The sequence below is a fragment of the Bos indicus genome, chromosome 9 (assembly GCF_029378745.1).
Source record: "Bos indicus isolate NIAB-ARS_2022 breed Sahiwal x Tharparkar chromosome 9, NIAB-ARS_B.indTharparkar_mat_pri_1.0, whole genome shotgun sequence".
Lineage (NCBI taxonomy): Eukaryota > Metazoa > Chordata > Mammalia > Artiodactyla > Bovidae > Bos > Bos indicus.
Window position 1 is genome coordinate 95,462,677 of NC_091768.1, and position 20,843 is coordinate 95,483,519.

The 20,843-nt window shown below is 51.7% G+C and overlaps 1 protein-coding gene, 1 long non-coding RNA gene and 1 pseudogene across 3 annotated transcripts in view; 2 read left to right on the forward strand and 1 right to left on the reverse strand.

The window, feature by feature from the left end:
- TMEM181 (transmembrane protein 181) overlaps positions 1-20,843 on the forward strand; it is a 63,457-nt gene that overhangs the window by 466 nt on the left and 42,148 nt on the right. Inside the window, exon 1 of one of the 2 annotated variants that reach the window (XM_019967646.2) lies at positions 17,265-17,393. The exons of the other annotated variant lie outside the window; for it this stretch is intronic. Within the exon in view, the coding sequence (XP_019823205.2) occupies positions 17,386-17,393 (8 nt within the window). The 5' untranslated portion in view covers positions 17,265-17,385. Of the gene's footprint in view, positions 1-17,264; positions 17,394-20,843 lie in introns of those variants that run through there. 2 annotated transcript variants of the gene reach the window in all.
- Positions 16,149-17,210, reverse strand: LOC139184980 (uncharacterized). Its single transcript, XR_011568556.1, has 2 exons — positions 16,807-17,210; positions 16,149-16,419 (listed from the first exon to the last, which is right to left on the reverse strand). It is a non-coding gene; the product is annotated as an uncharacterized lncRNA (long non-coding RNA).
- LOC109564085 (S-phase kinase-associated protein 1 pseudogene) lies at positions 17,282-20,075 on the forward strand (annotated as a pseudogene).

Here is a 20,843-nt window from a genome sequence, read left to right on the forward strand (position 1 = left end):
CCTCTCCCTGCCCTTTCTGTCCCCCCATCCCCACCCCCACCCCTCCACCCTCCGCGGCCTTCGCTCAGGCCTTGCCCAGACCTGGTCTGCGATGACATCTCTCGCCCTCGAGGGCTGCAGGGAGAGCCTTGGCCTCTCCTCCGAGGAACTCAGGCCCCAGGGGCTTTGGTGGAAATCCCCGAGGCCAGGCTGCTGCGGAGGGTTGGGGGCCGAGGGCCTCAGGGATGGGCGGCACCAAGGGGAAGATGCAGGGGGAAGCGGTGCTCAGCACCCCAGGCAGCGGTGGGTTTGGGCTCGTCTTTGTTCCTCTCCGTCTCCCTCTCCTCTAGCCGGCCTGAGAGCTGTGAGCACCCGCAGCTTCCTCCCTGCGCTTTGCCTTTATTCACTTCTGGTGGCTACAATTACCTGGGGTGTTGCCTTCGAAGTGAAAGGACCCTTCAGGAGTCTGGAGACTGGAGCCTAGATTGATTTTGTTATTAACCCATCTCCCTGACCCTGAGAAACTGAATTGCTAACTCTGCACTTCAAGCTTTCTCATCTGTAAAATGGGAAGCTTGAACCAGAAATCTTGTTTAAGGTGAGCCTTCTAGTGACAGTTCACCGACTCTGTGCTTGAGGACGGCAGTTGTGTTGCACAGCTATCTTTGAAGCGGTGCTACTCATTTTTGTACAGTCCACTCTGGCTAAAGTTCATATGTATGTATTCACAGGTACTCTGGAGAACACGTATCACATTTATCATCAGATTTTTTTCAAAAGCCTAATGGTTTCCCCCAGGGCTAATTGGCACTATACTGCTGACTAATGTATTTGTCATAAAATGACTGAGTAGAAAAGCCCATTTAAAAAAAATGTAATCTCAGGATCATATGGGGTAGCTTTTAGATGAACCTCACAATCTAGGAGATCTGACCGTATGGGTCCCTGATGTCATGGGGCTTATAGGTAATTGACAAGTGAGTGCAGGCTTCAGTGAGTGCTAGGAAGATAATAAACCAGGTGGCATGATAGAGTGATGGGGTGCTGCTCAGAGAAGGTGGGCAAGGAAGGCCTTTTGAGAAGGTGATGTTTGAGAAGGGAAGAATGAGTTCTACCCACTAGACAATAATCTGGGGAGGAAGGTTCCAGAAGAGGCAGAGGAAGTGCAAAGCCCCTGAAGCCATAATAACATGATATGTTCAAGGAACAGACCAACACATTTGGAGCAAAACGGTCAGAGAGATACTCAGGGCCCAGTCATAGCACACTGAAGGCAAGACTACGAAATATGGGATTCTTTGGAATTCCAGGGTGATGCGATCGGAGGATTTAAGTGACGTGAGCAGTTCGGTTGCCTGTCCTGTACAAGCATTTAAATTTTTGCTCCCAGAGTAACTTCATTGATTGAGTTGGATCTTGAAGACCATGAATTCACTCTAGATGGAAGGAGACACTGAATTCTGCCCCCTCGCCCTGGCCTGAGAAGAAGTTTACTGCAGAATCTTTATAATCTTGTGTGTCGATTAGGCTGAATCACAAAGGCTGTTTCCTAGTGAGGGGATGTTTAGGTCATTGAACTGACTTCCCCTGCTCCATTGAATTCTTGTATCTATGAGTTGCACCTTTACAAAGCTAGGTGAAATACTCTTGGGTTTCTAAGTTGGAAAGCTGGTAGTAACAGCTCCTGTGTTTGTCTAGCTGGAAGATGAACTTGCTACTATAATTTTTGCTCCTGTCCTTCTCACCATCTTCATTTCCTCATTAGAGATTTATGACTAAAAATTACCAGGCTATTTTTCCCTGGAGGACCAAGGATTTGCCTCATGTAGATGACAGTACCCCCATAACAGAGTGTAGAAAGGAGAGAGCTTGCTAATGCTGTTTTCAGAAGATGGTTGGCCCCTCAGTTAGGTGGCATGGCTGTTTGCATCTTTGCTATGTAATTTGGTATCACTGTAAAAGAGCAGCCGTGTCATCAAAGGACTCATAGTCATTTTCACAAAATGAGAGATGACAGCTGTACTAGGAAAGGGGGCGCCGCATAATGTGGGTGAAAAAAACAGGAAGCTGGGCGTCTGAAATCCTAATGCTTTGCTAATTCCTTGGCCTTTGGGAAATGTTTGAGTTTCACTGGTGATTGGTTTTCACATCAGAAAAATGAAGCAGGGATGTTGTGAGGCTCAAGTGCTTTATGAAGCTAACACTAAAGATAGTTTCCAGTACAGACACCAGAAAAGCCAAAGCCACCAGCCTGAACCATCAGGTGAAGGACTGACCATTGATACCCGCTTAGTGATGTCTACCAATTCCTTTCTTTGTTTATGTGGTAGCAATTGACTGTGCTGCTGCTGCTAAGTCACTTCAGTCGTGTCCGACTCTGTACAGCCCCATAGACGGCCTCCTACCAGGCTCCCCCATCCCTGGGATTCTCCAGGCAAGAACACTGGAGTGGGTTGCCATTTCCTTCTCCAATGCATGAAAGTGAAAAGTGAAAGTGAAGTCGCTCAGTTGTGTCCGACTCTTAGCGACCCCATGGACTGCAGCCCACCAGGCTCCTCCGTCCATGGGATTTTCCAGGCAAGAGTACTGGAGTGGGGTGCCATTGCCTTCTCTGAGCAATTGACTGTACTTGGCCACTAATAATCCTTTGGGCTATTGCTTCTCATTCATATTCATGGGGAGAACTGGCTGGCTTTCTATAAAGGAGTCGACCCTTTAGAGCTCGACTCTCAGGGAATCTGTTGTGGCCGTTTGGCTGGTCCATCCTTGTTTCTCAGGTTATTACTTTACCTGTGTAAAATACAGGGGCCATCAAGTTGGGCTTGAGTTTTCTTGGCCAGTGAAGTGATGCTCTGGGGCATCCTCACCCAGGAGGCTTCTGGAAGCAACATTTATTTCATCATTATTTATAACTCTCTAAAAGAGGAGGAATAACTGAAGCCCACAGCAAAAGTCATAGAATCTCTCCTATACCCCCACCAAACGGTACCAAAGAAAACAGACATGTGTTAACAAGGACATGGAATTTTCCTGCACTACAGATGGGCACTAAACCGCTACAGTCACCGTGGAAAATAGTTTGAGGTGTATACTAACACTGAACATGCACGTACCTTTTGGCCCAGCATCTCCTCTTAGGTATGTGCCCAACAGACATATACATGTATGTCAATGGGCGCGCTCTAAAATGTTCATAGCGGCACAATTTGTAATACTCCTGAACTGGAAGGCAGCCAAATACTCATAACAGTAGGACAGATAAATTTGGCTTGTTCCATACTAGAATGGGCATCCCAGGTTATGCTAGTGGTAAAAAAATCTGCCTGCCAATGCAGGAGATGCAAGAGATGCGGGTTTGACCCCTAGGTCGAGAAGATCCCCTGGAGTAGAAAATGGCAACCCACTCCAGCATTCGTGCCTGGAGAATCCCATGGAGAGAGGAGCCTGGCGGGCTACAGTCCATGGGGTCACAGAGAGTCAGATACGATTGAAGTGACTTAGCATGCGCACGTGACATGTACTTTCTGTGTGTGTGTTATGCTTCGTTAGAAAGCTCTAAAGAACACCAGCTCCTGTGTCTCATTGACTAGATCGGGGCCCCTTGTCCTTTCTTGAACACAGGCTGGCAAGGGGATGGCATCAGACTTTAGCAAGTGTGAGTGCCCCAGAAGCTGAAGGGGAGCCCGTTCCCCAAGACTTAGCTCTTTAAGGGACTCCTCCCTTGTGTTAGAAGAAGATGTGGAGAATGGATGTCGGGTAGGCAGTCAGCTATGTCCATGGCATGAAGGGTAAAGGATAAAGACACATGAAGGACAATAGAAAGTGAAAGTTGAAGCCGCTCAGTCGTGTCCGACTCTTTGCGACCCCATGAACTGAGAAGAACCACGCTGAGTGAAGGCTTCACACTGACCAAGCTCTGGTCCACTGTGCAGAATCAGAACGCCATTATTTAATTGACCTTGAGAACACAGGCAGTGGTGGGCATGGAGTCAGTGCTGGGGGACCTAATCAGATCAGGCCTGCTCAGAGCTGGAATCACCTGGGGGATCTTTTGAACATGCTGAGGCCCAGGCCCCACCCTCAGGGATTCTGATTTAATCGTCCTGGGCTGATCCTCAGCCACGATAGAGAAGCTATGTGTGTGAGGGCAAGGTTGACGAGCATCAAGCTGAGCGAGCCTGGAGCATGCACCTCCTTGGTGGGACGGACTTGCCAGCCGGACAGAAGTCTCGGGGTGTTAGCCGAGGCTCCCCCTCCCCTGCTCAGGGCTCAGAGCCTCGGTCCGCTGTCACCTCTGCTGATCCAGCCTTCACCAGGCTCCCAGGCTGACTCGTCTTCTTTTTTGGATTGAAACATCTGGTCGGGTTGCAGTCAGGTTTAAAGGTCTGAGAACGATTTTTTTCCCACTTAAGGCAAACCTGCCTATCTTTACGCTGTCCCTTGGGTCCTGATGTGAATATTCACGTTTCAGCAGCTGACTTTCTCCTTGCTTTCAGCTTACCCGAGGCAACTCTTGACTGTTAAGCACTGATGTCTCTGTCTTTTGTTTCGTTTTTGATGGGAGGAAATGATAAGCATCGCTGATGAGACGTGCGTTGTTAGAACCAGCTTCTCCAGCGCCATCATTTCAAAGGTAGAAGGATCATTTCATGAAGCTTACACGTTTGAGAGCTTAGAATTGGGTACAAATCTGGCTCCGTGGGGGGAAGCTGGCACTGTTGTTGTCTCTTTGGGACAAGATACAGGTGTCAGATGGGCCGAGGCCCACGGGCCTGAGCAGATGGATGTGTGAGCCGCCAGCAGTGATGCCAGAGCAAGTCAGCGACCCCTGGGCGCCCCGTCCCAACCACTGTCTTGGTGTGACACCCCCAGGGAGCATCCCTCCCCAATGGCTCTCCCCTCCCTGCTCTGGGATCCACCTTGTCAGTCACCCCCCTGTTCTAAGGTCTGCCCTCCCCCACTCTGACTCCCTCCCTCTGCCTGGCTCCTTTGGGAGCAACCTTGCTGTCCTCTCCAGCGTATGCTGGTCTGGCTCCCCCCCGAGCCCCACCCGTCCTGTTGTTCTATAAACAGATTAAAGGTGGTCCCGGCAAGTTGGCTCCCATGTTGTTTGTTTCTTCACTTATTTCCCTGACTCCCTCCCACTGGCACCCAACTCAAATGCTCAAAATTTAAATAGAGCCCAAAGAAGCATGGCCTCCCCAGGTGGCGCAGGGGGTAAAGCACCCGCCTGCCAATGCAGGAGACATAAGAGATGTGGGTTCAATCCCTGGGTCGGGAAGATGCCCTGGAGGAGGGCATGGCAACCCGCTCCAGTATTCTTGCCTGGAGAATCCCACGGACAGAGGAGCCTGGGGTCACCGTCAGACAGGACTCATGCAACTCAGCACACACACGAACAAGCATACTTTGAGCCTTTCAGAGTCCTTGCTTTGCACACCTATGAAACTGCACCCAGCATCTGCTAGTCACTGAGGCAGCATCGCTGTGACAGACCCCATGGCTATAAAGACCATGACTCATGTTCCCCTTTGGGAGCCACCCCCTTGGGCTCTGTGAGCAACACCACGGGACACACGGGCCCCCTCCCTCCTCCCCCTTTCCTTTGGGAGTTCCTTGCCCTCCCCGTGCTGCGTAGTGGTCTGGGGCCGGGGGTTGGGGGATGAGGGGTGGGGGGAATCCTCCTGCTCAGAGGGACCTCCCCTCGTGCAGCCTGTCCAAGCGTCACCCAGCAAAGCTTGTTGTGCAACACTGCCACCTCGTGGTCCTGCCTCTTCCTCCATCAGCCCCGAAACCCGGGAACTCGCCACACCTGTCCTGGAGCCGCCCTAGCCCAGGTCACCAGGGACCTCGAAGCATCAATCCAGTGGCCCCTTTCAGGCCCTCACCCAGTGTGATCCTGAAGGATTTGCCCCCGGGGCTGGGACACTCTCTCACAGCTCCTTGGTCCTTCCAGGGGCCCCAAAGATGCCCTTCCTTCACATTCCCTGGGCTTCCCTTGTGGCTCAGCTGGTAAAGAATCTGCCCGCAATGCAGGAGACCTGGGTTCGATCCCTGGGTTGGGAAGATCCCCTGGAGAAGGGAAAGGCTCCCCACTCCAGTATTCTGGCCTGGAGAATTCCATGGACTGTATAGTCCGTGGGGTCACAAAGAGTCGGACAGGACTGAGCGACTTTCACTTTCTTTTACGTTCTCCTCTGACACCTTGTCCTCTACATGGTCTCAACGCATCTTAGGCAAAGTCTCTTCCTGTTTACTGTCTGAGCTTAGAATGGACCCGACTTTTCCTCAAGGCCATGGCACTGTGATTAACGGCGCTAAGCATCTCTGGAAATTACCTTCTCAGGTGGGTGACCTCTTTCCTCCATGCAGTACCGGTGTGTGAATTGAGTACCACTGGATCCTATGAGCCAGGCATTAGCAGCTCTCGTTGCCTGTCGGGCAGCTTTCCAGGTCCGAAGGAGATGGTGAGAGTGGGTCCCAGAGGCTGGATGTGGGGTCAGACCTTTGTTCCTTGGGGAGTCCCGGTCCCCAAGGAGCTGCACGACCTGCTCCTGGTTATTCCCTGACTTCTGAGGTTCCTGGTCCTTATCTTGGCCCAGGGACAGTGTCTTGATCCCAGCTCAGAAACAGGGACATTTGAGGGTGTTTTCTGCTATAAGGTACAGAAAATAGAACACGCAGGTGGGAGTCAAGATATAAATTCAAGTCCCGAGCCACAGGCTTTAACCTTGCTATTGGACTGGTCACTGTGAGAGGAAGACCATGTCATACCTGCTCTCCTTGCCAACCAGCCAGTCAGGAGGGAGACTGGCAGCAGAGGCAGCCTCTGTCAGCCTTGCCTGACCCCAGGAGGACGTGAGTGTCCTGCTTCCCCGGAATGAGGTCCCAGATGGGAATGGAGGTACCTGTTGGTTGTCGCCTTCCCCGCCTCTGCCTGTGAACCATCACCGTGGGGGTCTGATGCGTGGCCTCCAGGTTTCAGTGTTCACGTTTCTGCAGTTAAGACTTTGGTTTCTCTATCTCTGGCTGCCACAGGCTGTTCCAGGAACGGCACATTGACTTCAGGGGGTCTAAAGAAGGGCTTTAGAAGGGTTTCTTAATAGGGCAAGGACCACACATTGAGTTATGAATAACACTGAACAGGGATCTGGAGTTTATTTTAAATGAAGGCTCATACGCTCTTTATTCTTTGAGGGGGAATCATGGGATCTGAGAATACTCAAGGTTCAGTTCAGTTCAGTTCAGTCGCTCAGTCGTGTCCGACTCTTTGCGACCCCATGAACTGCAGCACGCCAGGCCTCCCTGTCCATCACCAACTCCCGGAGTTCACCCAGACTCACGTCCATCGAGTCAGTGATGCCATCCAGCCATCTCATCCTCTGGCGTCCCCTTCTCCTCCTGCCCCCAATCCCTCCCAGCATCAGAGTCTTTTCCAGTGAGTCAACTCTTCACATGAGGTGGCCAGAGTACTGGAGTTTCAGCTTCAGCATCATTCCTTCCAAAGAAATCCCAGGGCTGACCTCCTTTAGAATGGACTGGTTGGATCTCCTTGCAGTCCAAGGGACTCTTAAGAGTCTTCTCCAACGGGACCTTAATTGCATTGGCAGAACTTTTTCCCCCTTCAGTGTCCATGAATACGGTAATCTCTCTGCCTGTGTCAACTTAAAAGTCACTCTAAAAATGAGGATGTTTCTGTCTCTAGACAAATTTCATCTCCCTGTAACTTTCATTAGAAGGTCCTGGTCTTGCTCTCAGGGGCCCACAATGGGCCTACATCTTGGATTACTCAGCAGCCCTTGGGGACATTTTCAGGCAGCTTTGGCAGTGTCCCTGAGTATTTGTTTTCTTTTTCCAGTTTATAAACATCCTTCAGATGACGCAGCCCTTCAGGTGACGTCGTTCCCTGATGTCTGTACCGTACGGGTCATTGTTTTCTGGCTTCTCCCTGTCTGTGTTTAGGGTTTAGATTCTTTCTGTGCCCCAAGTGATAGGATTTCAAGTTACACTGCACAGTGCAAGAAGGGAAATTATTGGATCATTTAACTAAAAAGTCCAGTGACAGATGTAACTTAGCCCAACTAAATTTAAGAACTCAGAAATGTCACAGGGGCTCAATTTTTCTCTTTTCTTGTAGCTTTGCTTTCCTCTTGGCCAGGCTTTTCCCAACAGAGAGCAAAGAGGGCCACAGCTGCTGCAGAGTCTCGCGCCCCCCGCTGGGCTGCGTCAGTGAACGCGGGGGCACTCATTCGTCATTTGGTGCTTCAGTTGCGTGACTCTGTGCTTGAGGAAGTCCAGAATGCCTTGAACTGGCTGCTCGCTTTTGTCTTGCATGGGGATTCAATAACGAGGTGCTATGTGCTTATCAGGGCTCTTCCTAGTGGTTCACCCCAGCTTCATTTTTATGTGCATCTTAATGTGAGCAGAGCTATGACCCACACAGCAGAGTTTTTTTTTTTTTTCTTTAATGCTACATCTTGCCCTGAACCTAGAAGAAAAGAGGAAGATATTTGCTTCCTAGAGAGCAGAGCAGGTGTTAAGCACCCCAGTTATTCTCCAGGGGCCCGTCTTTCAGCTGCAGTGATGACTCAGCTTGTGCAGCAGAAAGAGCATCATCTGCAAGAGGAGAACAGGCCTCCGATCTGGGGCAGGACGTCCAAGGCTTGAAGCGTGCCTTGTCCCTGAAACAGGAACCCTGGGGCTCTGGATTCGTTTCCAGGGCCACTGTGACAAAGTACCACGAACTGGGGGCTTAAGCAACAGACATTTATGGTCTCACAGTTCTGGAGGTCAGGATTCTGAGAACAGGATGGCAGCAGGTTTATTTCTTCTGAGGGCTAGGAGGGAGAACCTATTCCAGGCCTTTCTCCTAGACTCTGGGGGCCCCGCAGGTCCCTGGGCTCATAGATGGCTGTCTTCAGATCGTCTGTCTATCATCCAAATTTCCCTCTCTTAAGAAGACACTAGCTCTGTTGGGCCAGGGCCCACTCTGACCTCATCTTAACTTGATCATCTGCAAAGACCCTATTTTCAAATAAGGCCACAGTCCCAGGCACCGGTGGTTAGAACTCCAGCATCTCTTGTGGACTTAGGTTCCTCCCTGCACATACTTTCTAAACCAGCAGCGGAATGTTTGATGAGCAAGTCAGGAGGACTGAGTCCTGACTTGGAGCCATTGCTGCCGTCTTGGAATCAGCACGTCTTGTGGAACCATCTCAGAGCCCCCCTGGCTCTAAAACCAAGACAGCTGTGGGTCTGAAGAGGGTACCCCAGGGACGGTCTCCCCAGAAGACATGTCTGCAGTCTTGTCTGTGACCTGAGCTGCCTGAGGCTTATCAGGTTCAAGTTGGGAAAAGGGTATGTGTATGTGTGTGTGTGTGTGTGTGTGTGTGTGTGTGTGCGTGCGTGCACGCATGTGCATATGTGTACGCATGTGCACACGTGTGGATAGCACATGTGCATGCGTGTCTTGTGCACATGCAGGTGGACGTGCATGTGTGCACACACGTGTACATGTTCGTCCGTGTGTGCGTGTGTGCACACGTGCATGCACTGTGTACTAAACCTGGGAAAGTCTCAGGAAAACCAGGACCAGTCTCCCAGCTGAAGCCCTCCCACCTCCAAGGGCTGCACTTGCTGCCCTGCAACCCCCTTCGCTTTCCTTCCTTGGGAAGGTGTCCCCCTTTCTTTACACTCTTAGAGAACACGCTAGTGTAGCACCAGTCGCCTGACAAACCCAGTTGTGTCACTTGTTCAGTACCTGTGTCGGGTTGTGTCTCTACCAGGCTGGTGTCAGGCCTGGGATGCTGAGGACCAAGAAAGTTCACAGGAGATGGTGGGGGATGCAGGGGTCAAGCGCTGAGAGTGCAAGGTGCGCACGCTCAGTGCAGGCTCTCAGTCATGTCCGGCTCTTTGAGACACCATGGACTGTAGCCCACCAGGCTCCTCTCTCCATGGAATTCTCCAGGCAAGAATACTGGAGTGGGTTGCTATTTCCTTCTTTAGGGATCTTCCCAACTTGCATCTCTTGCATCTTCCTGCATTGGTAGGCAGATTCTTTACCGCTGAGCCATCAGTCTAACAGATTGGGACTAATGCTGAAAAACCCTCCAACTACCAAAAGCAGAGAAGGTGAAGGCTGTGGTGACACTAATTCCTCGTAAGCAGGGGCACCTGGGGGCCCTGAGTCAGGGCTGTGCTGAGCTGCATGTGTGGGATCAGGACTGGGCCCCAGCAGACTCACTAGTCTTCATTTTTGCAAATACCAACAGGTACTGAGGCAAGAGAGTGCATTTGTTTTAATGGTCTCTTAGAGGAGAGAATGAGATAATACATGTAAACTCTTTAGCATGGTAGGAAACTTAAAAGTGAGTCTGAAGGTTCTGTGTACAGTTATCTTACCTTTCGAGATGAAGAAAAGAATTGAAGCAAACATGTTTGTTTGTGGACTTTAAGACTATGGTAGCTAAACTCCAAAGATGGTACCCCAAAGAGCCTCTCTTCCCAGGATTCATGCTCTTTTGTTGTCCTTTGCCCTGGGACCCAGGCAGGCTCTGGCTCTCTTTTCACCAATAGAACGTGGTGGTAGAGATGCTGAATGACGCCTGAGAGTAGGTCACTGCAGCCCTGCAGCTTCAGCTTAGGTGTCTTAGAGCATCTGTCCCAGGAGAAACCAACCACCATGTGTGAAGTCCGGCTTCCCTGAGACCGTGAGGGGCCCAAGCCAGCCACATGGAGAAGCCACAGGGAGGAAGGAACACTGCCTGGCCAGCCCCCAGCTTTCCAGCCAGCCTAGCTCAGGCACCAGACATGCCTCCAGCAGAGCGAAGATGAGCCATCATGTGACTACAGCCCCAGATGTCATCTGAGTGCATTATCAAGGGAGACCACCAGCAAGCACCGCCCAGCTGAGCTCAGTCAACAGAGAACCGCAAGAGAGAACCAACTGCTGTCTCAAGTCACCGTAGGAGGCGCCGTCTGCGATGGCTCCCACTGCCCCCTACGCCCTGGCAAGCTCCCCACCCTGTGAGTGCAGGGTGGACCTGTGATCTGCTGATAACGGAAGGATCAGAGCAAAGGTGGTAGGATCCTGCTTGTGAGATTAGGTGACAGAAGACTGACCTCCGTTGCCCTCTCACTCTGATTCTCCTCACTTGCTCAGTCGGGGGACACAAAGCTACCACGTCGTAAGCTGTCCTGTGGGGAGCCCCAGTGACAAGGAACTGAGCGTGACCTCCAGATCTTGCCAACAATCACATTGTGAGCCTGGAGGCAGATCCTTCCCCAGTTGAGCCTTGAGAAGGCTTCCGTCACCGCTGACACCTTGACTGCAGCCTGTGAGGGAGCCTGAGCCCGAGGACCCAGCTAAGCTGCACCCGGAATTCCCTACCCCCAGAGACTGAGACATAATGCTGTTTCAAGCCACAAAGCCCTGGGTAATTTGTTCTGTGGCGATAGGAAACCAACAGAGTTACTTCAGGTTAGGGTAGTTTGTCATACAGCAATGAAACCTGGGAACAAGTACAATTATAGTAAGACAACAAAAACAATAGCCTCATATTGTCAATTAGTGCCAGGCAGAACTTCTGTGCTCCTGGTGTTATTGTTGTTTAGTTGCTTTGTCTGACTCTTTTGTGACCCCATGGACTCTTAGGAGCCCACCAGGCTCCTCTGTCCATGGATCTTCCTGGCAAGAATACTGGAGTGGGTTGCCATTTCCTTCTCCATGGGATATTCCCAGACCAGGGATCAAATCCAGGTCTTCTGCATTGGCAGGCAGATTTTTTTTTTTTTAAACCACTGAGCCACCTGGGAAGCTCGCTCCCGGCATTACTAAACTTGATAAACAAGAGAAAGCATTTGAACCAAAGAGTTAGACCCTTGCTTCTAATTGTCAGTTCTTAGGAGTAGAGAAGACATTGAGAAGGAAGCACCCACACGTGATGCAACAAGAGGGCTGGGAAGTCTGCTCCCGCCTACAAATGATGGGGCGGGGCAGTCCTGGGAAGGCAGCAGGGGAGACAACTGAGCGGCTCGTGCAAGTACCTCTGCTTGTTGCAGGGAAGATAAGTCAGCAGCACAGGGCTGTTCAGGAGCTGTCAGGCCACAGGCCAAGAGGTGTTGCTAAACATCAACCGTCATCAACTGTCATCGTGCTTAAGGAAGACTTAAGGCTGAGGTTTTCCTGCCTTGGAACAAAGAGTAGGCATTTACCAAGTTGCTGGCATGGAATTAATTCTTCCATATTCTCTGTATTATCTAGGTCAGAAAAAATTTTCAAGAAATCTGCCACTTAGGAGGGTTCAGTTCAGTTGCTCAGTCGTGTCCAACTCTTTGTGACCCCATGAGCTGCAGCATGCCAGGCTTCCCTGTCTATCACCAACTCCCGGAGTTTACTCAAACTCATGTCCATTGAGTTGGTGATGCCATCCAACCATCTCATCCTCTGTCATCCCCTTCTCCTCCTGCCTTCAGTCTTTCCCAGCATCAGGGTCTTTTCCAATGAGTCAGTTCTTTGCATCAGGTGCCCACAGTATTGGAGTTTCAGCTTCAGCATCAGTCCTTCCAAGGAATATTCAGGACTAATTTCCTTTAGGATGGACTTGTTGGATCTCTTTACAGTGCAAGGGACTCTCAAGAGTCTTCTCCAGCACCACAGTTCAAAAGCATCAATTCTTCGGTGCTCAGCTTTCTTTATGGTCCAACTCTCACATCCATACACGACTACTGGAAAAACCATAGCTTTGACTAGATGGACCTGTGTTGGTAAAGTAATGTCTCTGCTTTTTAATATGGTGTCTAGGTTGGTCATAGTTTTTCTTCCAAGGGACAAGAGTCTTTTAATTTCACGGCTTCAGGAGGGTTAGAGAACAAATATCTGTACCCCCTCCAAGTTTCTAGGTTGAAGTCTCAATCCCCAGCATGGCTGTATTAGGAGTAAGGATGTAATTAAAAGTTAAGTGAGCCTCAGTGGTAAAGCAGCCGCCTGCAATGCAGGAGATGCAGGTTCGATCCCTGGGTCAGGAAGATCCCCTGAGGAAGGAAACGGCAACCCATTCCATTATTCCTGCCTGGAGAATCCCATGGACAGAAGAGCCTGGTGGGCTACAGTCCATGAGGTCACAGAGAGTCGGACACAACTGAGCGACAACAGAAGTCATGAAGGTGGGCCCTGGTCTGACAGGACTGTGTCCTGTGAGAAGGGACAGGAGAGACCCTGCACCAGGGAAGGGTCGTGTGAGGACACAGCAGGAGGGTGGCTGTCTGCAAGCCAGGAAGAGCCCTCATCAGAAACTAAATTGGCCAGAACCTGGATCTGGGACTTTTAGCCTCTAGAAGGTGAGGAAACCTTGGAGAAGGGCATGGCAACCCACTCCAGTATTCTTGCCTAGAGAGTCCCATGGACAGGGGAGTCTGGCAGGGGGCTACAGTCCATGGGGTCCCAAAGAGTCGCCCACGACTAAAGCGACTGAACACACACGCATGCAGTGTGAGGAAATAGACTTCTATTGCATAAGCCAGTCACTCTGCATTTTGTTGAGGCAGCCTGAGCTAAGACAGTAGGTTAGGAGGAATTGGACTACACCGTTTCTTTTCCTGAACTGGGGGCCCACTTAGAGCATGAATACTCAGTGTTAGCTGTCACTGGTTATTGTTAACCAAAAAGTCCAGGAAGCCATGACAGAGTATGTACAAAATGCTAGACAAACGTCCCTTGCTAAGCTGGGAAATGAGTTGCATCCCTTGGAGCAGATAGCTGATTTCCTGGGGTAGCACAGCTTCTGCAGATGGGCCTCTTGAGTTGTTGCTTTGAGCTCTGAAAAACCGCCGTGAGTGGGAGTCAGCATGCTGCAGGCTGGTGGGCTTGACTCCGGTCCTATTCTAGAAGGAGATTATTTAAAAGAAATGGTTCACTGACCGTTAGGAAATGGAACATCAGGTCTGAGTAGGGTTTTTTAAGAATAAGTGGTATCAGACCAATCTTATTCGTGACATCGAGATCCTTTTTGAAGCAGGTAGTATTAGTAGGAGTGTTAGTCGCTCAGTCGTGTCCGACTCTTTGCAGTTCCATGGACTGCAGCCTGCCAGGCTCCTCTGTCCATGGGATTCTCCAGGCAAGAATACTGGAGTGGACTGTCATTCCCTTCTCCAAAGGATATTCTTGACCCAGATCAGCAAGGCAGGGTGTCAGATGAGCTTCCCAGGTGGCGCTAGCGGTGGAGAACCAAGAGAAACAGGCTCGATCTCTGGGTCCAGAAGATTCCCTGGAGGTGAGGACAACCTACTCCAGTATCCTTCCCTGGAGGATCCCACAGATAGAGAAGCCTGGCAGGCTACGGTCTGTAGGGTCGCGAAGATTCAGACACCACTGAAGCGACCTAGCATAGCAGAGCAGGGTTTCAAATACATACATACTCATTTTCCCATGGGTCAAATTTCCAAATTAAATAGGATTACTGGGGAATACTGTGGATATACTACAGCTGGATTTTAGAAGGTTTTAAAATAAGAACAAGGTTGACAAATGTGGGCTGTCTCTGTGGTTAGAGAGACTCCAGCTGGGGGCTCATTTGCATCAGAGTGTCTCTGTGGTTAGAGAGACTCTAGCTGGTGGCCCATTTGCATCCGGCCTCAGCTGGTCACGCTGCATCCCTGCCACATTCAATAATGCATGAGACACCAACACTGGAGGTCCCACGCTGGGGTCAGGTCTTCCTGGGTTCTTTCTAACAGTTGCTGAGGAAAAGCACTTCACCTCTTCAGGCCTGTTTCCTGTCTATAAATGAGGATGATGACCACTGGTAACTCATCAAGCTGTTAAGAGAATTTACAGGCCTTAGGCTTTGCAGGTGCTCAGCAATTGCTGGTTATTCTCATTGGAGAGCATGAACCTGAGCAGAGAGCGGAGGGGACAACCTGAGAATGGAGTACTGGACCCAAGGGGTGGAAGCTGCCCACGTGCTTACTCTCAGGCTGACACAGACTCAGCTGCAGCGTGTTCATTCTGAGCTTAACGAGGGAGGTGCCCAACAGCAGCATGCTCGGAGGAGGGGGACCTGGAGGAGGATGTGGAGGGATGGCTAAGCAACAGACCAGCTTCCTACAAACCCCGGCACACGGCTCCCGTGGCCACAGACACCATCGGCACCCTTCCGTTTCCTCTCCCATCACAGTGCTAACGATGTAATTGTTTGGTTGTTCAGCTGTGTCCCACTAGAAGGTTAGTCCCAGGAGGACGGTGACTTGCCCATGGATTCTGCCTTGTTTCCAGAGCTGAGAAGCATGCCGGGCCCCCACTGAGCACTCAGTTAAGGTTGGAAGAACAGATGAGTGAGGATAAGAAGGATGGAAGTGACGCAGGGCCACAGCTCAAGGGAGGACCACTTCCTGGAGAAGTTACCAGGAGGCAGTGTGGGCCTCAAAGATGTCAACTCTTTTAAGACCTGGAGTCATCGGAAGAGAGCAGGGGGTCTGTGGGGATGTCTCGGGGAGGTGAGGTTGCTGGCCCAGTCCTCCAAGCAGGCATTGCTATACCCGATAAGCCTGGCTGCAACTGAGAGCTCAAAGCCAGCTGTCTCTGGGCAAATGCAGCCACCAACGTGTTTGGTTTCATTCTCAGAGATTAAAATATTTTTTTGAACAAGTTTGCAACGTTTTGGAATCGGAAGGCTGTCACCTGAAAACTCTCATTTGAAGTCAAACTCTTCAAAGCGTTGAGTGGCAGCTGCCCCCTTTAGACACTGCTGCCCCACCAGTCCCTGCAGCTAGGCTGCCTTCACATTTCCTGGTCTTGTCAGGAAGAACCCTGTCCCTCTGAGAGTGTATGAAAAGAATTCGGGAGATAGTCTTTTGTTATTCCTTTAGGAATCGCAGTTTCAGATTCAGAGTGTGAATGGAATTTCTTGTCCTAATTACCAGGATTCAGGCTGTTGCTTTGTCTGGTAACCCCGACCCCACCCCAGCTTTCTAACCTTCACCCCATGAGGCTGGACACCATGCATTCTCTTCCACCCCACCCCCACCCCCGCTGACTGTAGGTGCTCCTCACACTTCTCTTTGGTAACTGTTAATACCTGTGCCTCTAAGTTTGATGAGGGCAGGGGCTGGGTGTTCATGTTGGTATCTTCAAGCTAGTCAACAGCTTAGTGAGCGAATGAGAAACGCACAAGGAAGGCAGCTGGAGTCTTTCATTTTCCCTCGTTTAAATCGGCCCCCAGCAACATTTCAGGACCTTCAGGGGACATTTCAACCAGTGCTCCAAAGAGGGTCTGGAAATATCTTCATCTGTTCTTGATTTCAGAACTTTAGAACCGTGAGGCAAGATGCTAAATCTAGAAAGTGCTTTTGGTCAGCTCATGTCTCCACACTGTGTAGAAGCAACTCAGACTGCGATGTTTCTGAACACTTGCTCCTGTCCGGGCGCCTTAGCAGAACGGTGACCTGCAGGGTCAGGCTGTCAGCTCTGTGGGAGGTGGGACCCACACACATCCCTCCTGAGAGTGCTTGTCCTGGGACAGAAAACCTGCACGCTCTGGTAGTCGTAGTTCAGAAAAGGTTTGTGGGAGAAGCTACCAGAAAAGCTCCCCTGTCCTCTTCACTTGGGTGTGTCAGAGGTTTGCCCCAGTTTTTAACATCTTCGGGGTCACAAACCTCTTTGTGAAAATGGAAAGTTACAGACCCCCTCGCCAGAAAAATGCAGACACCTATGCGGGAGGGCATGGCAACCCACTCCAGAATTCCTGCCTGGAGACTCCCCATGGACAGAGGAGCCTGGTGGGCTACAGTCCCTGGGGTCGCACAGAGTCAGACAGGACCGAAGCGACTTACCACACAGGCATGGGCGTCTATGCAGACACCTTTCAGACAACCGCGGGCATTCCTGGACTCCCACGGCCGTTCTCACGCTGAGATGGAGGCGCTCTGGAAGGAAAGGGTGGCTGAACTAACGCGCTGTCCCCTCCGCTGGGCGCAAGGGGTAAGAGTCAAGTCCTTCATTCATTCTATTGTGAACCCGTGTCTGACACCGCCCTCCACCCCTCCTACCCAGGGGCCGGCCTCGGCGCTCGAGGGGCTCAGGGGAGGTGGTCGCGCCGCGGGGGCCCTCCCCAGCGGCCTGGAAGCTAGGCCTGCCAGGGCTGCCCACCCGTCCACCGGCCTGCGCCCCCTTCCCGGGCCCGGCCCCTCTCACCCGGACCCCTGTCCCTTCCCCAGCCCTGCACCCCTCCCCCTCCCCGGCGCGGCCCCTCCCCGCGGCGAGCCGCTTCCGCGCACGTGACCAGGCCGCGCGTCGCGCTCGGCGAGTCTCCGGGAGCCGGCGCTCCCCGGGCCGCTGTCCCTCCGGCTCCGCCTGCCGCGGCCGCAGTGAGCGCCCCGAGCCCGCCCGGCGCCGAGGGCCGCGCCGCCGCGATGGAACCGTGAGTGCCGGCCCGGGCGAGGGGGGCGGTGGGTGCGGGGCGGGGAGTCCCTGGGTCCCCCCGGGCCCGGAGTTGGGGCTCCTCCGTCCGGCTCCGGGAGGCCGGCCGCGGGACCCCCGCCCACGTGGAGCCCGGGGGCCCGGGGAGGGCGTGCCGCCCGCGCTTCGTGCCGGGCACTCGGCGCAGGGGCCGCTCTACGGGCCCGCCTGCCCGGCTGGAGTTGGCGTCGGAGATGGGGTCAGGGTTCCAGGGCGGGACTCGGCCGAGCGCAGCGCAGGAAGGCCCTGCTCGCCCCGGGGAGCCGGGTGACCCCGTCTTTCCCCAGCGCAGCGCTATGGAGATGGCTGAGAAGTGCCTTGTCCCCCAACTGGTGCCCCTGCCCGGCCTTCCTGCTGCAAAGGCGGTGACCCCCTGCAAAGGGGGTGACCCCCTGCCCCGGGCCGAGGCCCTGTTCATCCCTGCTTTCTGTCCAAGCGCCAGGTAGAGGGCGGGGCGCTCCGTGGGCTCTTTGATGATGCTGCCACGTTGGGAGACCGCCGCAAGCCTCTTTAGATGTGGGGGACAGGAGGCTTACGAGTTTTACAGTCTGCTGACTTCAGGCTTATTACTAATGTGAAGTGAAGGGGTTTTAATGAGTAAGAAAACCTGTTCATGGCCTCACAGACGCCGTCCCTGAAGCTTGCAGTTGACGCCACAGAGTCACCTGGGTGTTCCTCAGGGGACATCTGGAAAAGAAGGAGAGAGAATTTGAAAGAAGTTTTAGTATTTGAGTCGCAAACGGTGGCGAGAAGGGGGTCCCTGTGTCTCTGGGGTGGGGAGCAGCGTCTGTGATGGGAGGTGAGGAGGGCAGGTCCCCACAATCAAAGGCTGCCCTGAGAGGGGACTGTGAGAGCGTCTCTCTGTGTCTGAGGTTTTAGAGGCTGAAAGGTTTGCAGCGCACTTTTGCTCATTTCTCTGTGGACACAGAGACGCAGGATCTGGGCGTGTTGCCTGAATGCAAACACATGTGTTGCAAGGATAGGTTTTTCCTCCTACTTGTGTAGAAGTTTCTGACCTGATCACTTTAGCTCAACATGGGAAACCTGACTTGCATAAAGTATCAGGCCCAGACGGTCTTTGAAAGGTCTTCCTTTTACTTAAACCCCAGAGGGAGGTAGGATAGCGGTACTGCCTCTGCCCAACTCTGGGGGCAACATTCATTTGTGAAGTGAGAAGTGAAAGTGTTAGTTGCTCAGTCCTGTCCAACTCTCTGTAACCCCTTGGACTGTAACCTGCCAGGCTCCTCTGTCCATGGGATTTCCCAGGCAAGAATATTGGACTGGGTTGCCATTTCTTCCTCCAGGGGATCTTCCCGACCCAGGGATCGAACCCACATCTCATGCACTGCAGGCAGATTCTTTTCCATCTGAACCACGAGGCAAGTCCAGTTATGTGAACAGCACTTCTGAGAACACTGTGAAATTGTGACCCTGTGGCCTAGTGACAAGGAGCATGTTGAGGTCCTCACGTACCAAATCTCTTTGGGCCTGCCCAGCGCGGCAGCCCGAGTCTTAGAGTCGCTTTCCTGCAGAGGGTCGGCCACCAGATGCTGTCCTGTCGAGCAGGGGGCCCAGGATTGCTTATACAGAGGTCAGCTGGCCACCACCGTCCAATGCTGAGAACGGTACAGACCTGAAAATGAGGAAAACGTCTTTGGCAACAAATAAAAATCCTACCTTCCGCCTGTATTGGCCTTGCTCTCTGCCTTTCAGTTTTGCTGTTTGACGCCGCCAGCCTGCCGACTTCAGCCTTCGGCCCTCCATCTCCTTGAGACCTGACACCATGCCTTCCATTAAGTTACAGAGTTCTGATGGAGAGATATTCAAAGTTGATATTGAAATCGCAAAACAGTCTGTGACCATCGAGACTACGTTGGAAGATTTGGGAATGGGTGATGAAGGAGATGATGATCCAGTCCCCTTGACAAATGTTAATGCCGCAATATTAGAAAAGGTCGTTCAGTGGTGCGCCCACCACAAGGATGACCCTCCTCCTCCTGAGGATGATGAGAACAAAGGAAAATGAGCAGATGATATACCTGTTTGGGATCAAGCATTCCTGAAAGTTGACCAAGGGACACTCTTTGAGCTTATATTGGCAGCAAACTACTTAGACATTAAAGGTTTGCTTGATGTTACCTGCAAGACTTGCTAATATGATCAAGGGGAAAACTGAGGAGATGCGAAAGACATTCAATGTCAGAAATGATTTACTCAAGAAGGGGAAGCCCAGGTATACCAAGAGAACCAGTGGTGTGAGGAGAAGTGAACTTTCACGTCGGAAGCCGTAACACTGTAAGGATTATTCCAAATACCAGTTGCATTGCTTTGTTTATAATTAACATTAGAAAAAACAGGCAGCGAATGCAGCAGCAAGTCAGCTGTATTAGCAGGACGTTCTCTCGTCGCCCATGTAGTTTCAGTACAGTTCCCAACCTTGCGGCCCAGTTTCTTCTAAATGATCAAAAGTTCCTTTTCTTTGCTCTGAATAAAATTGAACTGTGGGATCCCTATGGAAAGTGGCATTTTGGGCTTTCCCTTTTTGTAAAGCAATTTCTACCTAGTTTATTGTCCAGTTAATTTTAGTTTAGTGACTTTTAAAGTTGGCATTGCAAATAAAGCAACTTGCAAAAAAAAAAAAAAATCCTACCCTCCAAAAAAGCCCGGAAATCTAAAGCACGTACAGGACTCCAGTGCCTGGTGGGGTCAGACTGCTCTTGGTACATGTGACAAGGAACCCACGGCACCACAGGTGAGAAGGGACAGGGGCAGGAAGAGAAGCCAGAAGCAAGAACCGGCTAGGGAGACTGGGAGCGAGCAGAGCGGTTGCAGCAGGCTTCCGGGCTGGGCGCACTCACGCGGGGCTGTTGCCCTGACCCCTCTGCTCAGGTGCGTCCCAGCCTATTCTTTTTAAAAGGTCAGGAGAGGTTGCCATCAGAACCAGTCAGAAAAAAAGTGTTCCCAGTTCTTAAAGCTTTATGCTTAAGTTTCCTGCAAACACATTCCTTTTCTGGTAGTACTAGGGAAGCGAGAGGTGCTGGGAGTTAAGTGCGGGACAGGGGAGGGAGTGTCTCAATTTATTGCTAAAAATGACTAACAGGAACACCTGTGGCTGAGATTTCTCAGGTTCATTTGTTGCTTTGCTCTGATGCAGGCCATTTCTCTGATGGTTTCCATCAGGTCGCCCCTTGTGTGTGTCTCAATTGGCATTTATGGCCAGTTTTTGAAGAGTGTATTTTGCAAGTCTCCTTCCGCCTGGGTGCATTTAAGCGTAGAAAAAAAATGTGTTATTCAGACTTCTGCAGCAGCAAGCGGGTGGCACAGGGGAGCCCTGCGGTGGTGGCTGTGTCCCAGGTCTTCTGAGTGTCCTGGGGCCCTAGGGGACAGCAGACCTGGGTGGGTGTCCTGTTCG